Source organism: Alosa pseudoharengus, unplaced genomic scaffold (genome assembly GCF_046254945.1).
Source record: "Alosa pseudoharengus isolate Yale_2024_CS ecotype anadromous, Long Island Sound unplaced genomic scaffold, YU_APseudo_1.1 YU_APseudo_1.1_scf_8, whole genome shotgun sequence".
NCBI lineage: Eukaryota > Metazoa > Chordata > Actinopteri > Clupeiformes > Clupeidae > Alosa > Alosa pseudoharengus.
Window position 1 is genome coordinate 14,019,946 of NW_027468870.1, and position 21,381 is coordinate 14,041,326.

The 21,381-nt window shown below is 40.1% G+C and overlaps 1 protein-coding gene across 2 annotated transcripts in view; it reads left to right on the forward strand.

The window, feature by feature from the left end:
* Positions 1 to 21,381, forward strand: part of rad50 (RAD50 homolog, double strand break repair protein) — an 86,139-nt gene that overhangs the window by 45,154 nt on the left and 19,604 nt on the right. For both annotated transcript variants that reach the window (XM_076273483.1, XM_076273484.1), the window contains exon 22: positions 88 to 312. In XM_076273483.1, the coding sequence (XP_076129598.1) occupies positions 88 to 312 (225 nt within the window). The remainder of the gene's footprint in view (positions 1 to 87; positions 313 to 21,381) is intronic.

Below are 21,381 nucleotides of genomic sequence, written 5' to 3' on the forward strand. Positions count from 1 at the left end.
TAATTGTCAATATTGAACTGTCATCCAAAATCTCTCTCCCTGGCTTATAAACTCCATCTTTTCCCCTCTCAATCTGCTCTGTGATAGACAACGGAAAGATCTTGAGGACAAACTGGAAGAGTTGAAGAGGAAACGTAGTGTGGCGCTGGGAAGACAGAACGGCTTCAAGGAGGAGATCCTCCGCTGCCAAAAGGAGCTGCGAGAAGACCAGTACCGCCACGCCGTGGACCGCTTCAGGGACAAGATGATTGTAATGAGAACCACTGAGCTCATCAACAAAGATCTGGATATCTACTACAAGGCCCTAGATCAGTGAGTACAGATTTAACGCCTTTGTATCCACTGATGTGAATGTCTTCCTGGTACCTGTACAGGTGTGGAAAGGACTTAATATTTTACTGTAGCAGGGATTAGATATGGTTCAGAATGTAAAAAATGTAATGTAATGTAATGTAATGTAAATCAGGTTTCTGGGCCAAGTATACTTGCGTATACAAGGAATTTGGTCTGCATATTAACCCATCCATGAATTAGTGAGCACACAGTGAGGTGAAGCACACACTAACCCGGAGCAGTGAACTGCCTTGCTACAGCGGTGCTCGGGGAGCAGTGATGGGTTAGGTACCTTGCCCAAAGGCACTTCAGCCGTTTCTACTGGTCGGGGATCAAACCGGCAACCCTCAGAATAAAAACAAAACCTGGAAATGAAGAAAATTTTAGGATGCACTAGGGCTGTAACGATATGCGATTCGAAACCGAAATCGCGACATTCATATCCACGATACTGTGTCGCAGTGTAAAAAGGCAGAACCGTGACACACCCTTTCTAGTGTTTCACGCAGTGCTTTGCAGCTTACGCCACCGCATAAGCAATACACATCTTCCGCTTTACTTAACCTACTAATAGCCTACGTTGTCCAAAAAGAAATAAATAATTTCATACCTCTCGTTGCTTTCATTGTAGACTATGTGTTTACCAAACAGTATAAAAGTAAACCCCCTCTCCTTGCCCCGCTCTCTCTCGCGCTCCCTCCCTCTCCTGCTCAATGAACACGCGCGACTTGGCCAACACAATCCAAATAAAACATTCACAATCGTGAAAGCAAGGACTCATAGAAGACGACTAGCTAAATTAGCCTACTATTAAATCCGCTTAGCATCATTAGCATGCTGCACATATTTGTTTAAAACTTGCATTCAAGTTGACTGAAATAGGGCCTGTCCCAAGGAGAACAAGTATTACCTTGAAACTTAAACACACATGGGAAAACTGAACAGTCCAATCAGTAGACTATGATAAGCTAGCCAACTATGCTACTTTGTTTACAATATTTCCAGGCTTCAACCAGACAGCTGATTTAAAGAGTTGTAATAAAAATAGTAGGCCTAGGCTATAGGCTAATCTGCATAAAGTGTGCTGTCATAAATATCAGACATTCAGTAAAATCCTTTTATATCAGGATATAAAATAATACAGATATATTATATATTGATATTGATTATATATATTATATCTGAACCGTGGGTCAAAAATCGTGATACAAACCGAATCGTGCGGTTGGTGTATCGGAACAAAACTAACTTCACTTTCTCCATGGTGAAAATGTTTTTTTTTTTTTTTTTTTTTTTTTAATTTTGGATAAGCAGTTAATAACCTGTGTATTGTTCCAATTAACTTCTCTTGAAATAATATTCAAAACTTAGTCATTAAATCTGATCTGCCCATGTAGTGTTCTCTTTGACCCACAGCTTAAATTAAGTCCGATTGTGTGAGTTTGCATATAGCCCTGCATAAAAGGCTACTACGAGTTGGTAAGATGGATTTCCTGTCTAACACTACAAGGCTCCAGAGTGTGACCAATTTGGTCGCATGCATAAGGGTGCGACTAAAATTTTTTCCTTGGTCGCACTGGTGCACCTAACGTAATAAGGGTGAGTGCCTACACTTTCCTCGCATCTGCGGTCTCTCCACAAACTAAGCGTTTGTTCTCCTTTGACTAATGTTGCACTGCAAAAGTATTGCAATACCCTGAAATAAGAAATGTAACAATATCTTATTGTGTTAGCATTGATACTTTTAAGAAGTTTTGTTTTGCAATAACAAACATATTTCATGTTAGTGTGCGCAAAGCATGCTTAGTGCTTCTCGTAGCCTACGTGAATTTTCTCCTCATACACACACGCAGCTTTCAACATGCAGCTGTCATGGCTGCTAGTTTAAGTGATGCAGCAATGAATAGGCTAATGTTAAGTTGATTTGCTGACTCAAGTTTGTGTTGCTAATAGGGCTGTCAAAATAACTGATTAATTTCGATTAATTAATTTGAGAAAAAAAAGAAAAAAAATAGTGCAGATTAATCGATTCCGTATGACCTTTGACCCCGAGCCGTTCTAGTCAGTAAAAATTAGACTGTAAAATGAAGAAGAGAGAAGAAAACGTGCTGCCTGGATCATTGATTGGAACATTTACTTTTAAAAAACGGCCTGATGGTGTTGATAAAAATAAAGTGTTGAAAATAAAGTCCTCTGCAATATCTGCAGCAAAGAATTTGCATATCACCGGAGTTCATCAACTCTATAGTCGCACATCAATAGAAAGAAATAAGTGAATGCAAAGAAAAAAGACATTGATGGGAGTGTTAATTTATTTTCATTGTGTCCCCTAGGTCATTGGTTCCCAAAGACTGGGTCGCGACCCACAGGTGGGTCGTAGGAGATTTTATTTGGGTCGCCAGCATAGCCTAGTGACAATTTATGTTGTGTAATACCCCTAGCTTATACCTTATATAGCTTATGAAAGCTAACAGCTTTCTATTAGGATCTAGTTTGTTAACTACCACAGTCACGAGTTGGGTTGCGATAGTCTGTCATTTTTAAAAAGTGGGTCCCCTGAAAAAAAGTTTGGGAAACACTGCCCTAGGTTATATCTGTGGCCTAAAATGCCTTGTATGTGAAACAAAAAACTTCTTCCCGAAGCACTTTTGAATTTATTTCCTCAGCATATTAGGTCATATAATAGATTATTATGGCCATTATTTGAACAGTGAAAATAATAATAAAAGAGTTTTTGAACTTTAATGTCACTAATGCTGATTATTCAATGATTCATTTGAATTTAAATATTTAAAATACTTTCACAGCAAAAATTATATATGCCATTCATTTAGATTAATTAATCACAGAGTATGTAATTAATTAGATTTTTTTTTTTTCGATTGACAGCCCTAATTGCTAACCTACCTAGGCTAGGTAATTTAGTTAATTTAGGCCTACTGTTGGGTTTAATTACATTTCCGAAATAAGCTAAGCAACCTATTGGCAAAGTTTTACATCTGGGGAGCATTCCTTCTAGGTAACTATCCCGTTATCTAACAATGTAATTCAGAAAATATAATAAATTGCATCCATATATCCTTGGACTATCGTGGTCTAAACCAGAGACAGAGATGTGGTGGGTCTTTGCCTCTGATTGGCGACCTGAGCACCAGAGAATCAGCAATGGATAAAGGAAATAAACGCGACAAAACAGGCAACGAAAAATTAAGAGAATAGACTAAGGGTGTCACGATTTCGATTTTATTTCGAAATCGATCGAAATTACATCTCAATCTCGAACTTCGAACTTAAAAGTAGAATCGACGATGCAGCCACACCCCCAATGTCACGTCCATGTATGCCAAGACGCACAAACACACATGCACCCGCTGAACTGCAGCGTCACTCCTCTAATTTTAGGCTACAGCCAGTTAAAATATAGGCCTACACATCAACCTACCGAAATCAAAGCCCCTGCTACTTTGAAATCACCGGTGTGGAAGTATTTGTTCATTCACGTCAATTAAAAATAACTTAGCCTACTCAACTTAGCAAGTGAAAGGATGATCTAATTACAGTCCAAAGTTACTTTACGGCTTAAAATGCACATTGATAAGTACATATTCCATGAACACTAACCTTGGGTCTCCTTGGAGTGTGCTGAAACAATCAAATTAACATTCTGTGTTGTTTCATTTCATATGTTCACGTCTGTTTTAGCCTAATGTTAGTTCTGTTTACATTACAACCTCGCGGTTGGAACGGTTTCAAAGCGGTTTCAAAGTAAAAGCCCCCCGAAACAGAAAAGGAAAAGGCCAAAAAGAGTAAATAACATATAAGGAATGCATTAATAGTAATATTTTAAAAAGATCGAAAATCGAATCGAATCGTGACTTTAAAATCGAAAATTACATCGAATCGAGGATTTAGAGAATCGTGACACCCCTAGAATAGACCCATAGAGTTTTTTTTTTTAAAGTAGGGCTACTGTTCCGCCCAATACTGTCATTCCCGGTCCATACTCTGTCAATAGCTCAGACACGGAATGTATATGGAGAGCGATTAAAAGGTGACCTTAAAATTGTGGCGTTAGAGGCGTGTGTATGAAATAATCTACTAAGAAAACAGAAATACTAAGAAAATATCAGTGTCTAGCAATTGGCAGCAACAGTTCGATTAGGTTTTTTTAAAGGGCAATGACCATTTCTGTTATCAAACATTTATGAAGATGTCATATATAGAGGCTAATTGGCTATTTTCCTATCTTAAACGCTCTTGCTCACACCTGAATTCAGGCACAGTACCTGAACAGTTACAGTCTTGATATCTTCTGTGCTTTTATTTAAGCCTTACGGCTGTTGTGCAGAAACAAAAATAGACTATTGTGCCGCCTGTCAATCAATTTGTAAAGGCGATGTAATTTTAAAAGAATGATATTAACCATTCTTCTATATGGTTTAACCAGTAACCGTTTAGAGGAGAGGCCTGTAAAACACTGGAACGGGAACGGTTCTGCCTAGCTCGAGTTGCTGCAGCCAACAGCTAGAGCTGCCAGGCAGCTGCAGTGCTTCACTCTGGCTCATGAAGGCAAGACAAGGCAATTTTATTTATATAGCGCATTTCTTACCAAGGCAGTTCAATGTGCTTTAAATCATCAGTAGAACACAGCAAGCAAATCACAACATTTAAAATATAGTAAAAGTAGTAAAATGAAAAAAAAAAGAATAAGATATAAACTAGAATTGCGGTTCCGAGGAACTGCAAGAGTGGGTTTGATCTGGGGCACGGAACTCGGCCTCATCCAATTTATGAAAATCGGGCACACGGATCAAAAGTTATCTGCATCAACGCAACATCCAATAAGCTAAAACGCATAAATAACGTGGTTGCTATGCTGGTTGCTAGGGCAATCATGCTGGTTGCTCAGGTGGTCGCTAGGTTAGAAGGCCAGTGCCTCCTGAGAGGCCTGAAGGGTCAGTTCTGAGGTTGTTGACTGCTGAAACCGAAAAAAGGACTGCATTTTCTTAAAAGACAATGTGACTGAAGTGCGGGCAAAGTTTGCACAGAAATGTACGATTTTTCCCACCCTCATCGACCTTGTCATAAAACTTGTTTAAATGATCACACGACGCCTCCTTGCTGCTTTGTTGTCTACATCAGCATTTCTCAAACTTCTTTGACCTGAGGCCCAGTCAAGGCATACTTTGGGGTCATAGGGCCCACCTACATGAACCCACCCCCTCCTCCCAACCCCTATCAAATTGTAATGATATCACAATTATTATTTTTATACTATATTGCTATACATGCACTTTAAAACAGTCAATGTTTAAAGTGCTAAGATTGTTCACAAAAGTTTGTGAAAGCATGCACATCAGAGTACTGCTTTACTCAGGGGCGGAGCTACGTGGTGGCCAGGGGGGGCCACGGCCACCACTGGTCAAAGCTTGGCCACCCTGCTGGCCCCCCCAGCTCCGTTCAGTGAAAAGTAAAAAAAAAAGATTGCTGCCGTTTTCAACGGTAGCCTACTTTGAAAGGAAGTGTAGCCTACGGTTCTAATCAAATCGTGAGTAGGCCTAGTGCAGCAGCAGCAGGGGACAATTCAAGTCATCTGTTAAAAACACTTGACAGTGGACTACTACTTACTTAACCTCAGTGACAACAGGTGAGTTGATGATGACTTGGAACATTAATGTTAAAATGTGACACTAATCATAGCAAAGTGAGCTGCGTTGGGCTGTTCTTGTTAGGTAGGCTCTGACATTGACGTGTGAGGCTGATCAAAAATAAGCGGATGCCCGCGGTAACTCTGTTACAAAAATATTTTGATAATATTCGGGTGAAATGCAAGCATATTAGGCACATATCTCCGGATGGCTCCAATAAAAGTAGGCTAATAGTGTCTAGCCTAGGCTACTTTATAAAAACATAATTTGCTGACTGCGTGTGGTTCTTGCCATAGCTGGTCAGGCAGAGGCAGGCTGCTGCGTTGCCTGAGTTCTTTGTTACATTGCTCCGGTAATTGCAACGAGATGAAACCTTAACTGCATGACAGAGCAGAAGTGGGGCTTTCCAACGAGACTAAACACTTGTCTGTGCGATCAAGTATGAAAATACAAAAAATCATGAAATTAAATCAAATTGCATCATATTTAGTTTACCTACGCACCCACACTCTTGTTTGAATTAGGCTACTCGCGAACCCGTGATCGCATAGATATGGCATATCAGAAGAAAGAGGAGGCACAGGGCTATCCATTGGTACCAAGTATATCAATCCTTCTGGGCTATAAAAACAGACAACGTGACTGCAAAATAACATCATGTACAAAAACCAACGCTTCACAGCCATTACTCTCGTTTGAATTAGGCCCTACTCACGAACCCGTGATCGGATAGATAGCCTATGCCACGCATGTCAGATGAAAGAGGAGACACAGAGCTATCATTTGATACCAAGTACATCCTTCTGGGTTATAAAACAGACGAAGGGACATCAAAATAATAACTTCATATAGCTCGACTTACTTACCCCACGTTTTTGTGTGTTGTTGTGGTGGCAAAGCATGTTCATAATCCAACGCTATAATGTGTTTCTCTATGGCATAGCATGTTCATAATCCGGTTTTGAGATCCTAGCAAATTCCTACATGGCATCCAATTCAAGACTCACATTGCATCCCAATTTATTCGACAAAGAAACACCTTTTTCCCTTCACTTTGTTCATGGCTCATTGTTCTTGTTTGTGTATGGCACTTACAATGACTAGGATAAATGCTTCTAACTAAATGTAGTGAAAAAGCCCTTAAAACAGTCTAGGGTTCTAAGGGTTAATGTCTTGATTCAGAGCCATGTTACTTACAGCCAAGTACTTGGAGTGGATAACAGAAAGAAATATAGTTTTGCCATCAGTATAAGATTAAATATCTGCATACCATATTTGTAGTATTTATTATTGTTCTTTGAGTTAACATCATTTGAATATGACTGATTAAGTAAGGTGCATTATCATAATGTACTTTTTATAGCATTGGCCTATTTATGGAAAATGTGTTGGAGTGGACAACAAACTGTTCAGGTTGTCTGTGAATGGACCTGTGTATCAGTTGGCTTTACACAATTCATTGCCATTATTAAAACAGGGTATCCTAATCTTCAAAACTTTTTGAGTAGTTTTCATATTGTAGTTTTGATTCCCAAGTGCCACCCCAATAAAAAGTCTGGACCCAGCTGGCCCCCCCTATAAAATAATCCTGGCTATGCCCCTGGCTTTACTAATGTAAAATATAATTAGGCCTACACTAGTTTCTTTGTTTTTGCATTGTTGCATGATGCTTGCATGAGAAATACTTCTCAAAACAACAGCAATTATATGGGTGCCGTTGTTTTGGGATGTTTCCCTCATGCAAGCATCATACACTGATAGAGTATATATATGCTATTTAATTACATTTCATTTGAATGCCTGAATGTAAGAATTCAGGAAACACAATACCAGCTTTTAAAATTTCTGTTGTTTACTAGTTTATGTAAATCACATAACACATGAACTGTTCATACTACTGATAGCCCATTACTGTACACAATAATACTGTGCCCATTCATTAACATATATTAAACATCAGGCGTCTTGTTTACACATTTAAACCATATTTGCACTTCGAATTTCGCTTCCAAACTGTAATAACTACATCTACGAAGTCTAAAGAAGATAACCATGTAGTCTGTTCATAGATAAGATAAATTGACAGAACTACAGACTTCGTGAAAGTAGCCTATAGCCCTACATAAAAGGCTCCATTCACTTAATTGCAAAATCGCGGTTGGTCTGTTTTCACACTAAAACCATATTTACACTTCGAAATTCGCTTCCAAATTGTAGTAACTACATCTACGAAGTCTAAGGAAGATAACCTTGTAGTCTGTTCAACGATAAGATACATTTTGACAGAACTACAGACCTCGTAAAAGTAGTACCTAAAATTAGTGTGATAAATGGCCATCACGTAGCCTAAAGCATATAGCACTAGCATATGACAACAGCAAATAGCTAACGTTTACGTTAGCCTAACTTACTTATCGTTGACGTTGACCCGACACGTTTATAAGTTAGACCATAGACTGATAAGGACGTCCATCAAAATTCCGTGTGTATCCTGTGTATCTTTCGTGCTGCTATCCTGTTGCCTTTTCCCTGTTGTTCCGGCAACAAGGTTTTTACGCGATATTTGCCACATCCCAGAGAGTTGTTGTTTGGTGGGTCAGGTGACGAGCCGTCGAATCACAGCACAGCACCCAGAATGCATTGCAACACACCGTCTAGAAGGGACTCAGCGTTAGGTCGGCTTTAAATAGCATACAGAACCAATAGTAATATAACGTTGTCTGTAAGCTCCACAGATCGTGGCAAGACAATTGAATTGATTGTGGACTTCTTGCTGGGCAACGATGAGTAACTTGATTAGTAATGCTGCGTGGATATGCATGATATCTGTATGAAAGTGTGTTTCTCAATGTAATAATCTATACAACTGTACACATGACTAAGTTCAAATGGAGCTAGCTGGGTATAGGACTGGGCTGAATGGATTGGTGAAATACTTTATTTATTTATTTTTTTAATGACCTATATGAACATGGTTTGGCTTAAAAAAAAAGAGGAGACAGCGCTTCGCATGACCTTTACACTTAGTGCTGGCAAGGCATTGAACTGGGCTTCATTCAAGGATTCCAACGGTACCTCATTCATGAAAATCGGACATACGGGTCAAAAGTTACATGCACACACCTTCATATACACAGACAGCCCAGCCCAGCCCATTAGAGCTCTGCCAGGTGGCTTAGAACTCTTCCAGGTGCAAGCTTAAGCAATTAGAGCTGTGATGTCACAATCGAAATTTGAATTCTGAACATTCCGCCATTCATTTCAATGGGCCCAAAAAACGCAGAAAAACGGGAATACCGCGAAAACGACAAGGGCCAGCGACACGAAATCAACAAGCAAGTTACACCGGTTCGGGCCTGAATTTTTGGAGTTCGAACCGCGTCGATAGCTCAAACGGTCTAGGAGCAGTAGTTCGGCCAAAAAGTGGGTGAACGGGAATAATAAATAAAGAAATAAAGAAAACTTAAGAAGAACAATAGTGGTCTTGCTGGATCAAACCCACTAATAAAGAAAACTTAAGAAGAACAATAGTGGGCTTGCTCCGCAAGCCCACAGCATGGCTTTCAGCCATGCTGTGGTCTTGCTGGATCAAACCCACTAATAAAGTAAACTTAAGAAGAACAATAGTGGGCTTGCTGGATCAAACCCACTAATAAGAAAACTTAAGAAGAACAATAGTGGGCTTGTTCCGCAAGCCCACAGCATGGCTTTGCCATGCTGTGGTCTTGCTGGATCAAACCCACTAATAATAAGTAAACTTAAGAAGAACAATAGTGGGCTTGCTGGATCAAACCCACTAACAATAGTGGGCTTGCTGGATCAAACCCACTAATAAGTAAACTTAAGAAGAACAATAGTGGGCTTGCTGGATCAAACCCACTAATAAGTAAACTTAAGAAGAACAATAGTGGGCTTGCTGGATCAAACCCACTAATTAAATTAAAGTAAACATTTAAAACAATAAATAAAGTAAATGTAGTAAAATAAGTAAAAAGAACCATTAAAATATAGTAAAAGCAGTAAAATGAATAAAAAAAGAATAAGATATAAATTAAATTAAAGTAAACATTTAAAACAATAAATAAAGTAAATGTAGTAAAATAAGTAAAAAGAACCATTAAAATATAGTAAAAGCAGTAAAATGAATAAAAATTCATTTTACAGCTTTTCCTACTGTATATTTTTGCCTTCACTTTCTATGAACCCTGAAGAAAGCTCACCGATGTCCTAGGATTCTAACAGACTTCTACCGTTGTATTATTGAGAGCATACTCACTAACTGCATCTCTGTATGGTACGGCAACTGCAGCACTGCTGATCGCAAGGCACTACAAAGAGCAGTGAAATCTGCCCAAAGGACTATTGGCTCCCAACTTCCCTCCATCCACAACACATATCATAAACGCTAAACCTTTTTGGTGTACTCCCATCTGGCAGGCGCTCAGGAGCCTGCCCTTCCACACCAGCAGGCTCAGGTACAGCTTCTTTCCAGAGGCTGTAACACTGCTGAACAAAACTACACCTCCTGTCTGGCATTTGCACTTTAGCTGTTACTAGTTTACCTGTTTACTTTTTACTACTGCCCTGTTTACCTGTTTACATTGACTGCATTGCACTGTTTACCTGTTTACATTTACTCCTACACTGTTTCACCTATGCCCTTGCATTGCTAACACCCCATACTATACATTATAGATATATATATTTTTATATTCCAAAAACCAAAAACTGCCCATAAACCTGTGCAATATACTGTACATATATATTACATGTATATTAGGGATGCACGATATATCGGTGGCCGATATATTATTAGCCGATAAGTGAAAAAATTAAAATATTATTATCGGTCCGATAACAGAATTATGGCCGATAATTTGCGCCGATATTTTTTAAAGTCCTAATTTAGGCCTACGTAAGGTCCGTCTGGCTACACTGAGCTACTTGAGCTTGGTTGGCTATACTTTTTCCTCAATATAATGTCAGCGGTGTGAATGTATTTCACCACTCTAACAAAATCTGTGGATATGCGTTCATTTGGGAATCTGTGCATCTCAAAATCCTCTCGTGAATGATCCGCCATTTAACCTTAACAGAGCGGAGCTCAGCCCTATTAGTCCAGTGGACAGAAAGGTGAGTACACCAAAGTTTTATGATGGAAATATATAGTAAGGGTTCCCAGCATGCAGAAACTGCCGGATGCTAATTTGCATATGTTGGGCAATTTGTGTAATTGAGCTAATTAGCATAAATTAGCATAATCACCTATATTGATCATATTATAAGAGCTGCTTGGCCAAAATGGACCATGTTAGTATGTTTTTAGGGGTTACTGGAGATGCTGAGTCCATATCTGACATTTTCAAGATTCAAAATCACTTTTTAAACTTGGTTTGGTCACATTTTTACTTTTTGATTTTGCTGAGTTTTTGGGGGCGATTAAGACAGATTTTTGGAGGATAAAAATGTTCAGTGTTTAGGAATAATTTGGATCCTCAAGTTATTTCTGAATTCCACAATCATTTTGGAAATAGCTATTCACTGGCCCTCTGCTGTGACTCACAATTGAGTAACAAAGGGAAGAACTAGCCTCTACTACTCCTCACTGTCCTCATCCGTTGTCCTGTCGCCATCTTCTCCAGACTCTTCATCCCTGTCCTTCTGCTGTTTTTGCTGTGTAAATATATTGCCACATGTAACATCACTGCCTTTACAGAAACAATAATTAGTACAGGCCAGGCCTACAGCTGCACTTTCCAGATACATGTATACCCAGTTTTGCAGTTACAGCTGATAACATCTAAAAAATCAGGATGAGCAACAGGACTTGAATCGAGGGTGGGCAAGTTCCTCTCCTTTCTTCATACCTGTCTTCTAACTCCCTCCAAACGCGGTTATATCCACAGACGGTGGATCAGGATGGTCTGCTGCTTTCCAAAGCAGCACCTGTAGATGGGCACATTTTCCATGGAGGAGCAAGTTGCGTTCTGTAGGAGACAGTGTCTTCAGTGCTGGAGGAGCCGGGAGTTGGAGATCTCACTGCCAGGGATAAATTACTGCACGGGCCTACCGGGCCCGGCCCAGGGGCCCAAGGGGTCAGGGAACCCTGAAGCCCAAGCCTTTGCATGAAATCATTGCCTCAATATCAACACATCAGGATGTAGGCTATGAATCTGACTGAATTTAGTATTGGCCATCCCCAAAATGCACCAGAATACAGGAAATCACATCAAACAAATTAAAACAAGCACAAGCCAGAGAGAAGGTCTAGGCCTTGGCGCGATCGTGGCGGTGTAGAGTGGCCGAAACAGCGGAGGACAGCTCTGCGACAAGAAAGCAGAGGAGGGACGCCAACGTCGGTAGCTGTAGCTGTGCGCAGCGTGGTCCGGCTGCGATGGAACTGGAGTCTGCTGCCCCGACTGGCGAGACGACGGAGTGGAGCATCGGAGGTGCAGTGCCAGTTACGGTGCTCAGCGCCGGGGAGTCTGTGGCAGTGGAGGCTAGGCCCCGCCAGGTGTTGGAGGAACGTTGCGGTGGTGCACACTGCGAAAGTGCAACCTGAGGGCGTTCTCTGAAGGGAGCTGAGGACGAGAGGCAACAGACCAGGTGACTGCTAACAACAGCATTGGGCCGCTGGTGGTTGTGGTTCCCCAGGGTGAGTAGGGCTCTTGTGGTGTGTGCACCCCACCTGCTGTGTGGCAGTGCCAGAGACTAATTACTGGACTGAATGGGGGAACGCCCGCGCCGAGGATGGCAATGGCTTGTTGGGGGAGCTTTGCAACGCCAACGTGCTGGACTGTGCTTGAGATTCCCACAATGTTTCGTTTTGGGGATTCTGGGAGAACTGAATGATCATCTCAATACCAATGTTTCCCAAAAGGCTTATCCCAAGGAGAACAGTATTACCTTAAACACACATGAGAAAACTGAACAGTCCAATCGGTAGACTAGGATAAGCTAGCCAACTATGCTACTTTGTTTACAATATTTCCAACTTCAACCAGACAGCTGAATGTGGTAAAGTTGTAATAGAAATAGTAGGCCTAAGCTATAGGCTAATCTGCATAAAGTGTGCTGTCATAAATAGACATTCAGTATTCTCTCTTTTTATATCAGGATATAAAATAATACAGATATATTACATTGTAATCCTCTGGTACTCTAAGGTAGGCTATTGAAATGTCTAGCCCCCCTCCACAAAAAGTAAAATCGAGGTTCGTATCAAACCGTGGGTCAAAAATCGTGATACGAATCGAATTGTTAGGTTGGTGTATCGTTACAGCCCTACTGTATATCCCTACAGCTTAATGAGAGTAAAATGTGACCAAACCATGTTTAAATAGTGATTTTGAATCTTGAAAATGTCAGATATGGACTCAGCATCTCCAGTAACCCCTAAAAACATACTAACATTGTCCATTTTGGCCAAGCAGCTCTTATAATATGATTAATATAGGCTATTATGCTAATTTATGCTAATTAGCTCAATTACACAAATTGGCCAACATATGCAAATAAGCATCCGGCAGTTTCTGCATGCTGGGAACCCATACTATATATTTCCATCATAAAACTTTGGTGTACTCAACATTTCCGGGTCCACAATGGGGCTCTATGGGCTGTCCACCGGACTATATCTAGAGCCGTCTTGTGCTGGTGTGTTTGCACTTTACCGCGCTGGTCGGGGAAACAAATAAACAAACTCGTTAGTGGGACGAGTACATAAGTAGGCCTAGTTCTAAGTTGTGTTTTAGTATTATATTTGCATTACTTTAGCTTGGGTTTTGTATTATTACCTAGAAATTTGCTAACCATTCGTGCTTCAGTTCCAGACAGGTCATCATAATAAGTTATTAAAACCTTCGGGGCTAACTCCTTTCATTTCTGCTGCAGCAGGTTGTGCGCAACAGAGTAGACGGACATAAGATACAGTCTGAGGAGTTGCAGCTTTATTCAGTTACCCGCAGTTGAAACTAAACCTAAGTTTCCCTCACAAACTCTGATTTGGTCGCTATACTGTAGCTTATTCCAAGCTGTAGACATGTCATCTAGAAAACCTGTATTTATCCAACTATACACTGTACATTATTAATCTCTATTGTCTACACAACTGCACAGAATACCGTACTCAACCTGCACTTGGTATTTAATGCTTCTTTGCACTTCTGGTTGGTTGGATGTCAACTGCAGTTCATTGGCTCTGTACCTGTACTCTGCTAACAATACTTGAATCTAATCTAATTTAATCTAAAAATGAAGGAAAAATAGTAATGTAGGAAAAATAAATAAAAAGATAAAACATAAATAAATAAATAAAAAGTAAAATGCAAATTTAAATAAAAAAAACTATAAAAATACACTAGATCAGCTTAGAAAATGAAATAGAGAATACGTTTTTAATCTGGTCTTGAAGCTGTCGGTTGTCGGGGCACTTTTGATATAGTAATCCTGTTGGTTCCATAATCTGACTGCATAATAGCTAAAAGCAGCTTCACCACACTTTGTTTTAACAGTTGGTTCGACCAGTAAAAGTCCCTCCTGCGATTTAAGTGGTCTAGCGGGCATATAGTGATGGAGTGTGTCTGCAAGATAGTCAAGCCGGGTTCCATGCAGTGATTTAAAAACTAGCAACAATACTAGGGTTGAGCAACGAAACCCAGTTCTAATATGGCAACGGCGCCGACGCAAACGGTAGTAACGACATCGAATAACAACGTGAATTTGAAGTATATGCGCCTTGCACCATCTCTAACGTCTTGCTCTGATAGCACCACATAGCCAGATACAGTTAGATAACATAAACTCTACAGCCCACTAGAGTCGTGAGCCCATGCCAAGTAACCTATTTTAAAGCAGCATCACAAGTTATCTAGCAGTAACAATAGTACTGTACGCTGTGTTTGGAAAATAGGCTCCCGCTGGATTTTTATGTGAAAATTGATTTTTTTTTTGCATATTTTGCTAATTTAGAGTCTAAGGAACAAGATTTTTTTTGTCTTCAAATTTTTATGATCCATCTTTACTGTTTTTATCTGTATGTTTTAAAATAAGCGATTATATCTAGCAGAGTTTCCGCTAGACAAAAATGGTGCCGGTCAAAGTGACCGGCAGAGGTTTCGTTTTCCGGACATTTTGATGATATGCCGGTCAAATATCCTATTATCGCTTCTTAGTCAAATTGAGGAAAACTGGAGACAGGCTATGTACAGTGGGCAGTGCTTCGACTTGGCCAGCTTCCCTCGCGGTCCGCACGCGGCATCACGCGACTTTAATTTGTATTTTTCCAGTGACGCTGCAACGATGCTGCAACAACCGGCAGAGGTCTCAAGTGAGCAGGGTGTCTCGTAAAAAGAAATGGAGCTGGAAAACCCTACACAGACTTCACTCAGACTTTAGCAGACTGGTTTAGAAATAATTTAATAGCCAGAAATATGCCTGCCCTGCCCTAATAAAGAAATATTTGGTTAACGGCGAGTAAATCCCGTTTGCAGCAGTAGAAGAAACGCAGGACAAATTAAACATTCTGGTTTTCTCCGAGTGCAACGATGATAGACAGACATCATTTGGACAAAATATAGAGCGTATTAACCTCCGTTGCTCAGCCAAATGCCTTCCTGTTACGTCCTGTTATCACGGAATTACAGGTGATAAACTATTTTTGATGGTCACAAGTTTACTTCATTAGCGTTTATTTCTTTGATTATTAAAGATAAAGGCTTGACTTCGTGCTTATTCAGAAGAGCATTTAGTGCTCTCCCCAATCCTAGACGTTCACATTGCATGTTTGTTTGTAATGGATGCAACCGCGAGATAACGGTTGGGGAACGTTAGGGGAAGGTTCTCTAAAGGTTGCATAACCAAGGCATAAAGGTTATATAACCAAGAACTAACGTTTCCGGAACATTCAGCAAACTTTCCATGGGAACCAAACCTACTCAAAAACTAACCTTCGGGGAACTTTTGGGAACCAAAAACTAACGTTTCCGAAACCAAAAACTATGGTTCCCAGAACGTTTTGGAAACCATAAATTGTTAGCTGGGCAGGAGGGATGAAACGGCCAGGTAGAATGCTGCTAAATGTGCCAAGCTTCCAGATTACAGACAAAAGTGGCAACTGTAAAGAGAGATAGCCTATAGGCAATGATTAGCCTATTGACAATGTAATTATTGGGCTAATATTGGACGTTTGTCAAGCTATTCGCAAGCAACAAAAAAATTACTTTAAAATTAGCCTTTTGTATCCGATTCATAGACTTTGCAGTATGCAAATATTGATAGCAAAACTGAAGCATGATCTGTGTAGGCCTATGCAATAAAAATTGTAGCCTCTGAGCAGCAGATCAACCAGTCGACCACTGAAAATGATGAGCCCGAAATTAGTGATGAGGAGGCCATGACTACAGGGACAAGTATAGAGGATAATTTATAGTTATTTAATGTAAGAAAGAGCAATTATGCTACATGATAAACATATATGCCTTGTTTGCTCAGAAGAGGGTGTAGTAAAGGAGTAGGCTAAATCACCAAACAACATTATAGCCTACCCATGCAAAAACATAGCCTAAACATTAGTTCAATATGCCTCTTTGTGGGAAGCGTGGGATAGGCTACATTTCAAAGGCTTTCTTTCTTTCTTTTTTTCTTTCTTTCTTTCTTTCTTTTTTCTTTCTTTCTGTTTTTGTTAACTTGTGGAATAGTGGAATATTTTTTGTTAACTTCTCAGTTGAAGTGAATTATAACCTTTACACATTTGTTGAACCATGGTAGTAATAAAAACTACAGGATAGTAAAAGCTGAAATGTTGCTTCATTTATCCAATTTCCACCACTATGGAAAACATGGGCCGGTCTTGGGCCTGAAACTCCCGGGCTGAAAAGTGGCCCCACTCCGGCCCTGAGTGACGCGCATCATGTCATCTGTTTTTAACTTTTTGTATGGTTATTGCTTGAAAGGGGGGATCCCAAGCAGCTTTCAGCCATACGGCATTTCCTAATTCACCCGAAACTGATATTCAAAATGTTGAAACTATTTCGGCATAGCCTATAAACAGTTTAATTAAATGTAATGTTAGTTGTAAACAAACGGGCTACTTGGTGAGGCTTGGCCTCACAGATGCGCTCGTAATGGCAATACAAATCTTCACGATAGGCCTATTAACTGACCGCCCGATTCACGTTGGCTGGGCCCTGCCCCCAACGAACGCAACTTTCCACCTCTGAGACAGCTGAAAAGAAGTCTAGAGCAGAGGTGCCCAAACTTTTATGTACCATGGACCGGTTTGTTTTTCAATTTTTTTTTTCACGGACCGGCGGGGGGTTTCATGTTCCATATGTGTTGTGCATGCATTACTTGAAAAGAAGAACTACCTCCAGTTATGTATGAACAGTGAAGGTAACGATCTCTTAAACATGTGAAAAACGTGAACTTGAAGAAGTGAAAATTGAACAATATGAACTATGAATATTGAATAACTTGAAGCTACATCTATAAGTGTGAACATGCTTAACAAAACATGGGAACAAAACATGGGAACTAAACGTGCATTACGAATATAATCACTCTGTGCCCTGTGCTTGTTTCCCTGCAACAAGAAGGTTCCATCTGGGCGTGATGGAAGACAGTGACACCCTCAGTGTGTTTGAAATGTCCAGTCGATTGCGCAATTTGGTCTTAGTTGCAGTCATTGCCGAAAACCCGGCCTCGCATAGATACGTGGTGGGAAATGGTAGCAACGTATCCAGTGCTTTTACGGCTATCTCGGGATATTCTGCTTTGGTTTTGATCCAAAAACCCGCCAGAGAGGTTTCCTTATACACACCACCGTCATTTGCAATTTCGATCAACTGCTCTTCCTCCTGCGCTGACAAGTTAGGACTATTCGGGATATTGACAAATGGGTTGCGGACCCACTCATTGGTTTGCCGTGGATCTTTGGAGGATGGGAAGTAACGTTCAAACTCATTTGAAAGCGCAACAAGGTGATCGCGCACCAGCTGCAAGAAAAAGGGCCCTGCCTCAGTCTCTCCCAAAACCCCCACTATGGGCTGAATGTCACAAAAAGTGTTACAGAAATTGCTTGGCATCGCTTATTCAATGGCTCTCTACCGAAACACCTGTAGTTTGCGGAGGACGAACGAGAAGCACTCGTTTGATAAATCAGCCAGTAGTAGACAAATAACTTTTAGAAATAATCTGTACTGCAAAAACGAATGTTGGTGGGTATTTAAACTATCTAGCGGGTGTTTTAACAGCTGCAAGAAATAGAAGCTTCATGGTCTTTATGTTATGGTTCGTAAATTATTTTCATAAAACTTCAAGTTGCCCTATAACTTTACTCTCCAAACTCTTCACTGCACTGTAGGCAATTAACTGACAGTATGATAGGCTATTTATTTTCTACAATAAACACATTTATTTTTTCAACTTTTGCAATATTACGCACTTGGCTACTGAACGCAAATCAGCAGGAGAGAGAATGCACGTAGCCTACGCAGCGTGTAGCGCAATGTGTAGGCTATTTGGTTACCAACTAACACTGTTAGCCAATTCACTAACTTAAGACTTCAGTGCCATCATATACATTTTTTACACAACAAATACAGAAAGGATGGAGGCAACAAAAGTAGAGAAGTCATTTCAGATGGGGCAAGAACAAGGTGAATTTGTATGCTTGTCAAAACGTAGTCATACCCTGCATTAGAGGAGCTGATCATCATACCAAGCACACTCGCTGTTTAGTCATACACCACGGTAAACTAAAACTAAAATGTTACAAAGGTGGCAAAAATAATATAGGGTATTATTAGCCATGACATTACTAGGCTATGAATTGTTGTTCATTTTTTTTTTTTGGGGTGGGGGGGGGGGGGGTTTACAAACTTATCAATCATCCCCCCCTCTGGTTTTTACACAAATCGCACCCTGCTCCTACCCCCCGCTACCACAGCTGTGGATAGTGTGTCATGCTCACGCTTTATGTCTCCTTGCAAACTAGGCCTATAGCCCAACCATTTACGTCTTCAAAAAATAACAACTTGCCAGATATGCCTTCATATCTTTGGGCTTCATTCAGCATTTTGTTCTTCCACTGGAAATGACTCCATTTGCTGCCTGCTGCATCCTTTCTGTTTGTATTGTTTAGAAAATGTTTGACGTCTTGAGTTAATGCATTAAACATTGTTTGCTTGTAACCAGCCACAAATAGCCTACAGATTCTTGCGTGCGTACATTCTCTATTCTCTCCAAAATGTGCCCGTTCTATAGGCTGGCCAAGTGCGTAATTCTGCGGCATAAAGCAGATGTATTTGTTTATTGTACAGAAAAATAAAAATAACCTGTCAAGCAGTCAATTGACTACATTGCAGTCAATAAGTAGGGCAAATTACGAAACCAAAACGTGGGTCATAGTTGTCTAAGCCTCTGCTGTGAGGCCAAACCCATGAACAAAGACGCATTGATATCTGCAATAGTTTTTTTTGGCGAAACAAGCTCACAGCCGAACGAGTCATAGCACTGAAGGGAGAGGCAACTGGCATGTGATCTCCCCACGGGCCAATGGATGTACAAGTTTTCTCCTGTGCCTACGATATTTAATCCAGTGTTTTGTCAAGTTGCAAAATGCTATTCGTTTTAACGAATTTTTATGATAGTATAAAGTACTTTTTGTATAGGGTACTATCTTAATTGCTTTATACTCAATACTTGACCAATGGCTATTGCATCGGTCTATTGAAAGTGAGAATGTGGCATGTGATCTACTGTGTAGGCTTCATAAAATAAAATAAACAGATTGCTAATGGCCTACAAGCTGATCTGGGGTGCGTTTCCCGTACAACTACGGAGGTTAGCTTTTTACTAACAGGATGCATCGTTCAACTAACCAACATGTAAGTTACGACTGTTTCCCAAAACTGTCGTACTTACATAGTACTGTAAGTTTGGACCATGATAGTTTCCAAACTTCAGTAGTCTGGACTAAGGTGGTTAATGACGTTTAGTAGCACGTGAACGGGCACCTGTATACTTCTGGCGCATTGCGTTAAGGCTGGCAGATGACAGCCGCCGTTGCACAGCAGTTACCAGTCTCCTGTCCAAGAGTTCGAATCTGGGTTAAGATTTGGACAACAATATTGACATCGTTGTTTACCTAAGTTTATCTTTTGTGCAGATCATGTTATCAAAATACCACCTTATTATTATCTGCAGGTGTGTGACTTTTACTTACGTGCACATGGCTGCAAATTGACTTTTAATTTATGTATTTTATGCCTTGGGCATTTTAAAATATGGATGTATGGTGGTTAGAAGTGTAAATATCAATTAGAAACCTAAATATATTTATAATTATTAATTTGCAAACAAATAACTGGCGTCAGTGACGTCTTTGACATGAAGATCCCTGGAACTATGCTTCTACTAGCATTCTACCACAGGTCGAGAGGTGTAGTTGTAACTACACAACTTTACGATAGTGGTTGCGAACGTTCGTTGCTACTATGGTTTTGGGAAACACTAACGTAGTGTAACGATGCATTGGACTATGTAAGTTCCAAATATGAATGTAATTCTGCGGCATAAAGCAGATGTATTTGTTTATTGTACAGAAAAATAAAAATGACATGTCAAGCAGTCAGTTGACTACATTGCAGTCAAGAAGTAGGGCAGATTAATTTACGAAACCAAAACGTGGGTCATAGTTGTCTAAGCCTCTATAGCGTAGCCTTTTAAAAACGTCGCAGAAGCCTACCCAAGGCTACAGATGAATTCTGAACAGTTATTTCTCTACTGGCTCAATTATCAGACCACTGTTTTGATTTGCGTAGTTGCGTTAACCCAACACTGACAATAATGTAGACAGCAAATTTCGATTTCCGTTACCACCATGTAGTCAAGCCATAGCCTACCCAAGTAGCCTAAATCGAGGTAAATCCGGCCAAATTATAAATAACTCCCTACAGGGACGTTGTAAGTATTTTCTGAGAGGGGTGCGGACTATATTGGCATGTATCCGGGAGTTTCTCCCCCGAAACTTTTTTTTGAAATTCTGATTGCTAAATAAATACACCATTTTAATGCGGTTTGGGAGGGACAGAACAAGCAGCGCCCCTCATTTGTGTGACTCATGTGACATGGCCTACATTATCTACCTGCTATCACTTCACTATTTGACACTACTACCCTACATGGAGACATATCTCATGTTATAAATGAAGAAATCATTTCAGAAATTACGTTTTGTGCATATGGTTAGCAGGCTACAATAATTTGCCTAACAGACAACAGCCTAATTTCGAGGTATCACTGGACTATTAATATAATACCTATGTATAAATGTAAAGGACACAGAATAATGACAGAACTGTAAGCTCAAATTAAAAAACGTTTTAAGTCTACCCAAACA